General features: G+C 45.0%; 1 protein-coding gene and 1 long non-coding RNA gene across 4 annotated transcripts in view; one reads left to right on the forward strand and one right to left on the reverse strand.

Moving 5' to 3' along the window:
- LOC135112097 (uncharacterized) overlaps positions 1–13,359 on the forward strand; it is a 210,882-nt gene that overhangs the window by 75,406 nt on the left and 122,117 nt on the right. The window lies entirely within an intron of this gene.
- Positions 6,355–13,359, reverse strand: part of LOC135112096 (dipeptidase 1-like) — a 185,789-nt gene continuing 178,784 nt past the window's right edge. For both annotated transcript variants that reach the window (XM_064026058.1, XM_064026059.1), the window contains exons 12-13: positions 9,729–9,867; positions 6,355–8,842 (exon numbers count right to left, since the gene is read on the reverse strand). In XM_064026058.1, the coding sequence (XP_063882128.1) occupies positions 8,753–8,842; positions 9,729–9,867 (229 nt within the window). In that variant the 3' untranslated portion in view covers positions 6,355–8,752. The remainder of the gene's footprint in view (positions 8,843–9,728; positions 9,868–13,359) is intronic.

Consider the following 13,359-nt stretch of genomic DNA (forward strand, 5'->3'; position numbering starts at 1 on the left):
GCATGCACTTGTGTGTGTGCGGGGGGGATGGGGGAGTGCTGACTGCCAGTGAATAGTGAGCAGCAGCAGCAGCAGCAGCAGCAGCAGCAGCAGCAGAGTAAATATTAGAGGAAAGAAAGCCGTCCTCGCCGTGCCAATCAACCCACACTGGAGGGACGAGAGGGAAGGGAAACCACCGGGAAAATGGAACCAACTTTATTATTTTTTGTTTCGTAGTAATAGAAAAAGGAAAAAATGTCAAAATGGAGCTCCGGACAGAACAGGTCACTAACACACGAAAGAAGAATTAGCGGACAAGGATGGACAAGAAATACCACTCTAAAGAATAAAACTGAGATTAGAATGTTATAAACGTATCGAAACTGTTACCTCATGGCGGGGAAAAGTACAGAAAACGTATAAATGTTTTGGTGAGAATTAATAAAAGTTTTGCACAGTTTGCCCCGTCTTAGAGGCTCTCAAGTTTTGATGGAGGGAGCGGCCAGGACCCGTCTAAGTAGCTAAGTTCTGGGCTAAGTTCTAAGTTCCTTACGCCGCATGGGAGGTCAGTTCAACTCTCCCTTGACTCAAGTTCTGGGTCTTATTTTGCCTTTTTTCTAATTTTCTTTTATTCAGTTTACTGGCAAAAAGCACCAGGGGAGATTCAATTTGATAAACTCGCGGAACACCTTCAGGAAACGTGTCGAGTCTTGTGCCGGATCAGCGAAGGTGTGTTGCCTTGATTAGTGAAGGTGCGAACCCTTGTCCCGGATCAACGAAGGTGCTAAGTAGAACACATATCGATTGTCTTTTGTTTGTTTTGACACTGTCCCTTGACCCCCTTGAGACGACCCCTCCTCGCCCATCTTCCGCCCCTCCCCTGACTCCCGTAGCACCGTACAGAGGACTAACACCGCTGCTACACCCTTCCACTCCCTCCACGCCCTCCACGCCTTGCCTCCATACACAGGTTATCTCCCCATCCCTATTTGTGTTCCCCCGCACGGAGTCCCGCCCTGAGCCGCCCTCCATCCTTCACCCCTTCACTCTTAACACTTCACGTTTAAATTCGTTCCCTTGGACGCTGGACAGCCCCTCCCCCACACCCCCTAACCACTCGTAGGATACAAGTGGGTCCTTCAGTCTCCCAAAAAGCGGACGCCAATCCTGCCTCTCTGGATTATTACCTCCCGGGCAGCTTGCTTTTGTCCGCTGAAGGGTTACTAAAGAACTCACGGTGAAGTGAATGTCATCATGGAATGGCGCGTAGCTCTTGCTTAAATGTAATTTGACTTATTTATGTCTTCCTAAGTGAAAACTGTAGAGAAGGGATTGAAATGCTTATTGCCTCTTACACTGTAAATTAGTAACTTATGACTATGTGATAGAAACAAGAAGTGGAGCAATCTTTATATTTATATTTATAATATTTTGTATGGAATTCCTACGTTATAATATTATTTGTGCGACTTTTCCTTTTTGTGGAAAACTAATCCTCTGTCCTGCCTCAAGTTAGCTTCTTTCCTTCCTCTTCCTTCCCTTCCCTTGCTCCCAAATGTCGTTTCCCTCTTTACACACTGCCCCTTCCTGCTTACCATCTTCTTCCTTTACTCACTTTGTGTTTTCTTATGCACCTTTCTTACTCGTCTGTCTCTTCTCACCCTCAGCCCTCGTCCCGCGCGACACGCCCCTGCTACTCGGGATTCATTCTCCTCCCTGCCCTCCCTCCTACCCATTCGCCCGCTCCGCGTCACGACCACTGAGTCCCTCTGTATCTCCACCAACACTTCCACTTTTCCCTCTTCCCTCCCCTTCCCTGATCTCCGTCCGTCCCCTTTTGTTCTCTCGTTGAGTTTTAAATCCAAATTCCCCTTTTTATTTTGATCTGATTTCCCGTAATTTGTTTTGGGCGAATATTTTTTAAGGCTGGACAAAGAGCACGATTGAAGTGAACGCTTTGAGGGTTATCTTGTGTGTTCTTTACATTGAAAGATAACTGTTTTTTCCCCTTGTGTTAAAAGGTGGCTGTTGTTATAGTGTGAGTTCAGTCAGGGCTTTTTTCATTTTGCATTTTTGATGGCATAGCTTTTTTTTTTTTTTAATGGCTCAGAAGGGACGGTGTTAATGTTGTTGTTGTTTTTGTTGTTTTTGTTGTTTTTGTTGTTATTGTTGATTTTTCTCCCCTTGAGCAGGAAGGTTTAGATATAAGCTGCATGTGAAAATGTGATAGGCTTCGTTACGTAGGATTTTTTTTCTTTTTTATTTAGAGTGCGCGTACACACACACACACACACACACACACACACACACACACACACACACACACACACACACACACACACACACACACACACACACACACACACACACACACACACACACACACACACACACACACACACACACAGTTTCTCAAGAGGCAATTAGATTAAGCCACATTGCGCACACTCCTTGCCGCACTCACCACCACCACCACCACCACCACCACTCACCACCACCACAACCATCACCACTACCACTACCACATAGTCACATACATACACACGCATACACCAATCACCACTTTCATTCATCATCATTATCACCAACAGTCACGTAGCATTTATTCATCAGCATCATTGTCATTCATCATCAGCATCATTCACACAACACGTCGCCAATTCATGCCTAGAAATTATAATGTGAATCTACCGGTATTTAGTGTACTGGTTGTGTCAATTACATCTTCCACCAGTCAAGTGAACACCTATTTCCCCCAAATAGATGTTACTAGTGTGTGGGTGGAAGAAGTACTCATTGATGTAAAGGAAAGACGCTCACACACACACACACACACACACACACACACACACACACACACACACACACACACACACACACACACACACACACACACACACACACACACACACACACACACACACACACACACACTTAATCCTCCATATATTATTCATAGCACAATTTTTTTTTCATTCAATTTCCTCTCTCTCTCTCTCTCTCTCTCTCTCTCTCTCTCTCTCTCTCTCTCTCTCTCTCTCTCTCTCTCTCTCTCTCTCTCTCTCTCTCTCTCTCTCTCTCTCTCTCTCTCTCTCTCTCTCTCTCTCTCTCTCTCACACACACACACACACACACACACACACACACACACACACACACACACACACACACACACACACACACACACACACACACACACACACACACACACACACACACACACACGAGACAAGATGAAAGCCACGAACAACAAGTCGACAGAAATTATCATTAATCTTTCCTTTTCATTATTTTCTGTCCCTCCCTCCCTCTTTGCTACTCCTTTCCTCTTCCTCCTTCATTCCTGCTCACTACTCCGGCTGTCTCTCTCACTCGCTCCTTGTCTTTTTTCTTTTTTTATCTTGCATCCTCCCTCCTTCCCTTTCTCTCTTTTCTCTCCCTCTTTCCTTCTCTTTCCCTGCGTCCATCTGGTACTTCATTCTCGAGGGAAGGATTAAAAGGTACTGAAATATTCTGCTCTGAAGGTTTACACTGGCAGAAAAAGTAGCTTAAAGTTGGTGTGTCTTGGTCTTAAGTAGACGGATCATTTGGTGAAGTATTTAAAGAGCCTGGGTGTTCTTTTTCCTCTTATCTTTCCATTGTACCTAAGGGTAAATATTAAGAAAGAAGCCATTTGTAGTAATCTTTATAATGATGTGTGGTATACCTCTTTTTTTTTTTTTTGTTTGTTTTCGTTGTGTTTTTTGAAGAATATGGTTATGAAAAGGCTACAATAACCATCGCTGGAAAAAGAATTGTGGTATTCCCGTGTTGGTTTATGTCTTATTTTCTCTTAGTGTAATGAAGTATAAAGATGTTCTTAAAAAAAAAAATGATCTATCTCTTCGTGATTTAGTTTTGCAGGAGACAGGTGTTGCAAATGGCTCTTGGTCGCTTTGGGGAGAGGGAGAGTAAGTGAGAGTGAGAGAGAGGGACAAAGATGGCACTATTAAAGCGAGCGGACACGTGTGGCAGTATAGAGTTGTCCTGTCGCTCTATTTGGCACTGTTTTTTGGCTCTGTCTTGACGACCCTGTGCCTGGGTAGCTGTCACAGTCTCCCTGATGAGTGTGAGGTGAGATGCGGTGTCCTGCCGGTGCTGAGAGCTGGTGTGGAGCCCGTCAAGGGAGGGCGGCACTTGTTCACGGCTGTAGAGGCTGGGAACAACTTGGTGGGAGACGATGCAACGAGAGGGAAGGATTGAGCAAGGTGTTGTTGATGACCTGCCGCTGTGTCGTGAATGGCTTCCTGTGACTTGCCTTGTGGTGATGGTGGTGATAGTGGTGATGGTGCTCCTGTTCTCTCCGCGTCCGTGTCTTCACCATCACTGACTCTTGTGGCAGTGATGGTGATTGTGGTGATGGTGTCTGGATTTCTTCGTGTCTTTCATCACCACTGTCCCTTGTGATAGTGGTGGTGATGCTGTCTAGGTCTGTACTTGTCTGTCTCCACCACCACAAACCTGTATGGTAGTGGTGGTGGTGGTGATGGTGTCTAGGTCTTGTCTTTCACCACCACTGTCTCTCCTGGTAGTGGTGGTGGTGGTGTATGGATCCCCTCCTGTCCCTGTCCCACCACGTGTCCCGCTCCCTGTGGACGGGTTGCTGCGCTGTGTTGTGTGTCAGTCTTCACTCACCACGGCAGGAGTGCGTTTCGTATGAGGCAGCCCAGAGGTGCGTGGCTGGCGGGGGGAAGTGTGAGTGTGTGGTGTGACTCACGCACCCGACACGTCCCCCCTTGCAAGTGTATACAAACTCTAGTATTAAGAACACATAGGAAATAACGATACCACTTCTGCAGTAACATGAGGAGAAAAGGCGGTGAGTTTAAGGGTTTCTTTTTTAAGAGAGTGCACTAAAAAGGATCCTTGAACACGTATGTACAGTAACAATTCTCTCACCATCCTCTCTTGACAACCACGAGTGATTTTTTCTCTTTTTAAAAAATAGCAAATATTTACAGTGTTATGTAGTTCATCTCCCCGCTTCGGTTATACGTTAGGGTTCTGGTTCTCATTCGCTTATCTTCCAGACTATTAAACAGTGCGGTGACAAACATTCCCAGTGATTGGCGGCATTAGATTACAAGCTTGTGTAAAAATGTCTTACTTACAAAGAGACTGCGTGTGTTGCGTGTTGTTAATGGGCTAGCGAGAGTGAGTGTTGTGTATACTTGGTTTCTCTCTCTCTCTCTCTCTCTCTCTCTCTCTCTCTCTCTCTCTCTCTCTCTCTCTCTCTCTCTCTCTCTCTCTCTCTCTCTCTGGTCCCTTGGCATTGGTGTCGTTTGGATTGTTTCATTGCACAGCCTTTCATGCACGCACGCACGCACGCACGCACACACGCACGCACGCACGCACGCACGCACACACGCACGCACGCACGCACGCACGCACGCACGCACGCACGCACACACACACACACACACACACACACACACACACACACACACACACACACACACACACACACACACACACACACACACACACACACACACACACATGTACATACACTTGTACACGCACGTTACGTTCATACAACACTGTGTTCACTACCCTTCTGGTTTGAGTTAATTAAGGATGTTAACATGACGTGTGTGTGTGTGTGTGTGTGTGTGTGTGTGTGTGTGTGTGTGTGTGTGTGTGTGTGTGTGTGTGTGTAGAGAGAGAGAGAGAGAGAGAGAGAGAGAGAGAGAGAGAGAGAGAGAGAGAGAGAGTGTTTCAACGCTATTCCCAAATCTCTCTCTCTCTCTCTCTCTCTCTCTCTCTCTCTCTCTCTCTCTCTCTCTCTCTCTCTCTCTCTCTCTCTCTCTCTCTCTCTCTCTCTCTCCCTCCATAAACCTCGCCATCTCGTCTCTTCGTTTCATTCATTAACCCGCACTTTGAAGTCTCCCCGGCCACCGCTGAAGACCCCTCGCACTCTGAGCACACTCCTGCACAACGCACAAATCCACATGGCATGGCAGGACTCCTATAAATCTTTGGAATCCTAAACCTTAAGTGGAATCCTTGACTTTGTTGGAACTGTGAATTGGTTCTTTGGATTCTATTTGTTTATTTTTTAATATTTAAAAAAAAAAAAATTTGGGGTTGGGAATTTTTGTTGAATTGTTTGGCCGTATTTGATGATAAGGTCGTAATGCTTGGGTTGGTTTATTTTATCATTATTATTTATTTTTTTAGGGTGTTTTGGTCTCGTAACGTGTCTTTTCAAGGGAAGGGGTGTCTTAATTTCATTTTCTTTATATCATGGGAGGCGCAGGGAGTGGCGGTGAGTGAGTGAGTGAGTGAATGGGAGAGATAGGTGTGCGTGGTATTGGGTTTTGTTTGTGGAATGTGTGTGTGTGTGTGTGTGTGTGTGTGTGTGTGTGTGTGTGTGTGTGTGTGTGTGTGTGTGTGTGTGTGTCAATGCTAATGTTCCTGGCGGTCGGTTTGGTCAGTATTAATTATTTCCCGAACCAATTTGAGCTTCATGTTCATTGATGGACACACACGTCTGTTCTTTTTTTTTTTTTTCGCGTCATTCACTCCCACCCGCATTTATAATTCCATGCACGCAGTTCACACACAAACACACACACACACAAAAAGTTCTGATTTCCCACCCTCCGTTTTTCGTGTTGAAATTAGACACCAATACTGCGATATTTGCGATATTGTTTTCACTCAATAGCTGTGACTAAGTGTTTAATGCAAGAGTAATTCTGGCCGCTAATTTGCCTAATAAATTGTGTGATAGAAATTGGAAGCAAGTTTAGTGATAATGGCAAATCCCATTTTCGCGGCATTTTTTCCACTTAATGAGAGCGATGAATCTTTCTCTCACTGGCGTGTTGGCGCGTAATGAGTAAATGAAATTGATTTATAAAAGTGATTTGCGAATGATATTTTTCCCTTTCCTTTCCCCTCTCGGATTCACGTCGTGTTTGTACTCACTGATACGGATTTACAGCTTTGTAATTTGAGTTCCCAGATAAACACAGGGCTGTAAAAGAATTAAAATCCCCAACAAGCCGCCTGAAAAGAACTGAATCCCTTAACAAGTCGCCCCATTCAGAGGATTATCACCAAACACACGAATCTTTTTAACTCACACACCCGAAATTCGCTCTGTTCCCCTTTTTACAACAGGAGATCAACTTTTTATAAGAGGATTCACTGTAATCTTTTCAACAGAAGATTCACTCTATCCTTTTTACAACATAAGTTTCACTCTAATTTCCCTTAAATTTTACAGTAGAAGATTCACTCTAATATCTTTTTTAACAAGAAGATTCACTCCAATCCCTTTTTGCATTAGGAGATTCATTCTATAACGTCTTACACTCCTGAAAACAATGGTGACGAGGCGAGTACGGACCCCCGCCTCGTGCATTACTAAACTATGTACACATCTCCCCATCAGTCGAGTTACAACGCTACACTCTCGCTACAATAGATAAACAGGGTAGAAAATGAAAGGCTAACTACCCACACGAGCTAAGGTGAGAGAGGGTCGTTAAGAGTTTGTTTGTTGTGGTGGTTGGTCTCTTAAACTTTGCACGAGGCTCTAAAAGGAGGAAAAAAGTGTCTACTTTCCGACCTACTTTCTAGACCGACAAGGATTTGAAGTCTTGCCGTGAGTTCAGTGTCTAAGGCATTTCCTGTGCAGTGTTCACCAGGATGTCACTGTTCACCGCGGCAGTTTGAAGGTCACAGTGTCTTGGATCACTGTTGATAATAAAAGCACTGTTCATTCACTACTACCGTGGCATGACACTTTGCTTGCTCTGTAATATACTCCCCCGGTATGTTACAGCAGCGCAGCAAAATGTCATTCTGTAAAACAATTCATTTTTACACAATAAACGTCTTTGCACTCGGTTTTACGAAATTATGCAAATACAAAGAACGAGAAACTACACTGAAGGTTGGAGAGTTACTTCCTTCCTTCATATACCTTCTTTTTACATTAACAGTACTGTGCGGCCCCCAGCGGCTTGGGGGGCCAGTAGCAGTGTTTTGAGGTTGTGCACTACACTATCACGAGTGGAGGAGCCTGAGAGTCCAGAGCCCCGCCTTGAGCCCTGCGTCCCTTGAGCCTCGAACACCCTCGGCGGCTGCTTCAGGGATGGATCTGAGCAGTCCACAATGGCATAAAGAAAAGATGTTTCTCTCCGGGAGATAAAAGCTTCTGTAGTTGATTCATTACAGCGGAGAGACCTTTCATCCTGACGAAACTTGCTTTGAACCCGACGGCACAAGAGAGAGAAATTTTCCTTGAACTCGCCAGCACAGAGAAGCGCACTTCGCACAATGAATGGTTCAGCCGCGACGCCAAAACCTCGGGAGAAAATGATATCACAATCTTGCTCCGCGGCGCAGTCACTCATCGGAAAACATCGGAGCATTGTCTGGCGGTAGGACTAGAAGTAGTAGTAGCTCCGGCCAAGTTCCCCTGCGGCAGCTGATGCTTAATCAAAAGTTTGTGTTGTTTGAATAACTGTTTCAAAGCTGATACACCCGCAGCCCTTTCTGCCGCGTCTTTATGTTCCTTATTAAAACTATCCGCTGTTTTTCCCTCGGCGATCTGGAGCTGAGATGAAGGTGAGGAGGCGGTGAGAGAGGCGACGAGGAGGAGGAGTTCTGGTGAGGACAGCAAGTTGAGGCAGGACACGAGAACGAGGAGGAGGAGGAGGAAGAGGAGGAGGAGGAGCGGCAGCAGGAGGGCGGGGGATGACCTAGGGCGAGGGCGGCGTCACGTGAACCAACAGGAGCGACGCCCCGCCAGGTGGTCAGGGTGGATGTGGTCCTCGTAAGGCAGGGTTGACCTCAGCTCGTCTCGCACCTGTGGAAGGCACGGCTGGAGCGGCGCAGGGGTGAGGTGGCGGGAGGGAAATGGTGGCAGTGTGTGAGAGGAGACCAGGGACGGTGAGGTGGAAGTGTGATGCCTGGGTGCTGTGTGGTGATGGAGGTGGACGGTGTAATAGTGGGATGAGAGAACGATGACTGGATGTAATGGTGAGAGGGAGTGAGTGGTGATGGGGAGACGTTATGGCGTGTGGTGGTGAGGTGATGGCAGTGTGATGACAGGGAGGTGTGGTGGTGAGGTGATGGCAGTGTGGTGGCGGGGAGGCAGCGCGAGGACAGGGTGATGTGTGGCGAGCGATGGGTTGCCGTAAATGACGCATCGATGTGGTGTGCGAGTAGTGATGGGGCGGACTGGCTTGCGAAGGATGGTATGGTGAATGTGGTGGTGGTGGTGGTGGTGGTGGTGGTGGTGATAAGTCATCTCTATGGTCTCTAATGAGCAATGGGACGTGTGGCAATGTGTTAGTCTGGTGACGGTGATGGCACTGTTTGGAGAATGGCATGGAGGAGGGGGCGGTGATGGGCAGTGATAGACACCTGGACAGAGAAAATCACACAAAATACGCAATACCACTCTTTCCAAGCTCTACACACATAATTTCCACCCACGAAGATTTTTTTTTTATTTATGAAAATCTCACGATGAATAAGTCATTTATGATAAATTCCTCCAGTCTTATCTAATTTACCACGGTGATTAATTAATTATCGGCATATCTTGTGGGTGGAGTATTCGTGTGGGAATTTATCTGGTGGAACTTGAACACAAAATATGAAGGTTTCACACGAAAATATAGTCACCTTTCAGCTTAAATACCCAAACACACTTGTACTCTCTCCCTTACACCCTCAAACCCTCATACCTGCTCCGCCCGCCGCAGTACTCTCAGGAAGTTTCCCCCTGCGAGTTTGGCCACGTCGTCATCCGTCCAGCCTGGCTCCTGCAGCACCGCCGCCAGCAGCATCGGGTACTTACTGACATCCTCCAGGCCCACGGGCGTCCTGTGGGAGAGACAACACCGGAGTAGGTTAATAATAAGATGAAAGAAAAGGAAATAGAAGGAAGAAAACATAAGACCCGGACAGTGATAAGGGAGACGTAAGGGAGTAGCGTTTTGAAAGCAACATTCACGACTGAACTGAGGTGAATTAGGAGGAAGAGTAAGGGAAAGTATTGGAGTGTGAGGGAGAGAGTGGCGGTGATGGAAACTGTTTGCTGCTGTAGAGAAAGGCGAGGTGTAGGAGAGAAAAATAAAAATAAATACCATCTTATGGGAAAAAGAGGAGGGAGGGGGCTGAGGGAGGAAGGGACGAAAGAAAAGAATATAGCGAGCGGTAGTGGTGTTGGTGTTTGCTGGAGGGGTGGAAGGAAGGGACAGGGTGGATAGACATAAAAGATGAATATACTCATCAATAACAAAACAGTTGGGGTGGAAACAGTGTAACATTCTGGTGTCGCGTTGGTGAAATAGTAAGCGTTGTTGGGTGTCGAGCTGTCCGCCCTGCCAGTCCCGCCAGCCCTGTCCCCCGCAGTGCTGGCCGGGGACAGGTGACGTGGGGCGGGCACATCTGTTTCGTCTTCTTTACGACTTTTTGTGCGTGACGGAGGCTGGCCGAGGGAACGAAAAATGGAAAAGAGCTCGCTAAGTGTCTGGTTCAAAAGAACAGATAAAAAAAAAAAAAGAGGCAAAGCTCCAAGCTTCTCTTTACTTAGGGGTGCGTTCTCTCAAGTTACTGTGATAACGACTTATTATTATTATTATTATTATTATTATTATTATTATTATTATTATTATTATTATTATTATTATTATTATTATTTTTATTATTATTATTATTATCATTATTATTATTATTATTATTATTATTTAGTATTTTAAATAAGACGGTTATTTTTCTTAGTAAATGTAGTAACAAGAACCAAGTTTTTTTTTTTTTTTTAGTGACTGTGGCGACAAGGACTCAGCATTTTATAGTAATTGTGATTAGATATCAGCATTTTTTTTTTGTTTCTGTAACAAGAGAGTATTATTTAAGTAACTGATAACACAAATCCATCTTTTTTTCTCTTCGTAACTGAAACAAGAACTTAGTGATTTTTTTTAAGTTGCAAGAGCTCTACAAGGTAATGCGCAGTAATTGAATGCTTTACGTTAAATCTTTCGTTTCTTTGGCATTATTTAGGGAAAAGAGGTGTTGCAGCGTGTACACAGCTCTAATTCTTCCTCCTGCGCTAGGTGTAATAGCTGACAAAGCGGACAGGTGACACAAGGTAAGCAACTTTGTCTAGTTTAATTTTTCACAGTTTCGCTCTAGAAAGATAACCGTGGTAATTTAGACAAGGCATCAGCTGTTTGTCCTGAATTAGCCAACTTTTATTTACTCTTTATGATTAACTTTTTGGGAGCGGCAAGTTGAGCTGGCTTTTTTTTCCTCTAGTTTTTTTGTGTCCTGGGCGTGTCTCCTTGCCACCCCCCATACACACACACACACACACACACACACACACACACACACACACACACACACACACACACACACACACACACACACACACACACACACACACGAGAGACTTATTGTTCTACACCGACTAACAGTGGTTCAGTGTCACATTGGGTCTGCTTCGGCACTTGCTGGAGAGATAAATTGACGGAGAGAGCCTTTTTATTATTTAATTTTTCCACACGCAGTACGCCATTAATAGTAAGTAGTTCAACAGATAACGCCAGATAAAGAAAACTCCTCCGGTATGTGTATGTGTGTGTGTGTGTTCACGTATTTCTCATGACCTTTAACTGTTTGAGCGAATGTGAAAAAAAGAAATACATAGTTATTCATGACCTTTAGTTTCTGGGAAGAAAATAATAAACAGGTTACGAGTGAGAGTCCATCTCCTAACATAACCTTTAACTCATCAAAGGATAGAGCTGTGCATTGTTTTCATGAGTTTTCGCTGCGTGGGATGAAATAATCAGGTTGCGAGGATTCCAGTGAAGGACAGTGGTAGTTTTTCCTGACATTTCGTTGAGTGAGTAAAAACAGGAATCAGGTTACGAGCGCTCAGGTTAAGTACACAATCCTATGCACTCACTGATGATTGATGAAGTGAGGGCGCCTGGTAGCGGAAATACAGCACGAAATAGAATCGAGATGGAGGTTTAGAATGAGTCAACACATTTCCACGACTCGATGGGTAATCAAACACACTCACCCCGGCACACTGCAAACAGAGGGAGGAGGAACAGAACCCACAGAACCTTGGCCGGCCATTGACCTTTCGCTGCGGGTTCATTTCGAAGAGTTTCTGGTTATTTGTTCAGTGTGAAAAAGATGAAAGACTGCTGCCACTGAATAGAAAGAAGTATACTAGTGCACACTCTCTCTCTCTCTCTCTCTCTCTCTCTCTCTCTCTCTCTCTCTCTCTCTCTCTCTCTCTCTCTCTCTCTCTCTCTCTCTCTCTCTCTCTCTCTCTCTCTCTCTCTCTTTCTTTCTTTCTTTCTTTCTTTGTCTTCCTCTTTCCTTGATTTATTTCCCTTTTCTTCTGACTTTTCCTGTCTCCCTTTATTCTCCTTGTCTTCAATCTCTCTCTCTCTCTCTCTCTCTCTCTCTCTCTCTCTCTCTCTCTCTCTCTCTCTCTCTCTCTCTCTCTCTCTCTCTCTCTCTCTCTCTCTCTCTCTCTCTCTCTCTCTCTCTCTCTCTCTCTGCCGCTTCGGTTTTCTTTAGGCACTTTGAAGATTTATAAGTAAAGAAATCCAGCGCACTGCCGTGTTTGGTTAATTAATGAAGTGTTATCGCATCTGTAGTCCACCGCTCCTGAATCTTGATGAGACGAAGCCCGAAAGAAGCATGGAAATAATTCGGAATGAAGAGAAAGCATTGGAAGCCAGTTTGAAGCAAGTGAAGCAAAGTTACAACTAGGAAATATGTGAAATGGTTAAAAATGAACGAAAGATATTAGGATTGCAAGTAAAAGTAGAAATTATGATGCAAAGTTAGACCAAGAGGAGAGAAACTAGGCCGAAGAAAAAAAAATAGATGAATGTATTGAAAGGCAAATCACGAGGGAGAGAGAAAAAAAAAGGAAGATTTTATCGTGTGAAATTAGACGAAATGTACGGAAAATATTTTAAAAATCTGAGTAATTATGAGGTAAAATTGGGCAGAAGTGAGAAAAAGAGTCAGAATTGAAAAGATGAATGGACGCCAGAGAAGTATTGCAGTAAAATGTAGGGGTGTTTGGGAGTGTTTTATGGTGTCAGTGAGGGGGGCGCAGGACGGGCTATCAGCGAGGTGCTTTACGAGACTCGGATGTGTGGAGGTGCCGCCAGGGAGTGTGTGTTAAGAAAAGACTGATTTGTGTTTGGCCTCACGTGGCAAGAGACGAGAATTTACTGGTGTCTTTTTGCCTCATCCTCCTTCGCCTTTGTGTTTACCTCCTCCTCCTCCTCCTCCTCCTCCTCCTCCTCCTCCTCCTCCTCCTCCTCCTCCGCC

This window comes from Scylla paramamosain, chromosome 23 (assembly GCF_035594125.1).
Source record: "Scylla paramamosain isolate STU-SP2022 chromosome 23, ASM3559412v1, whole genome shotgun sequence".
NCBI lineage: Eukaryota > Metazoa > Arthropoda > Malacostraca > Decapoda > Portunidae > Scylla > Scylla paramamosain.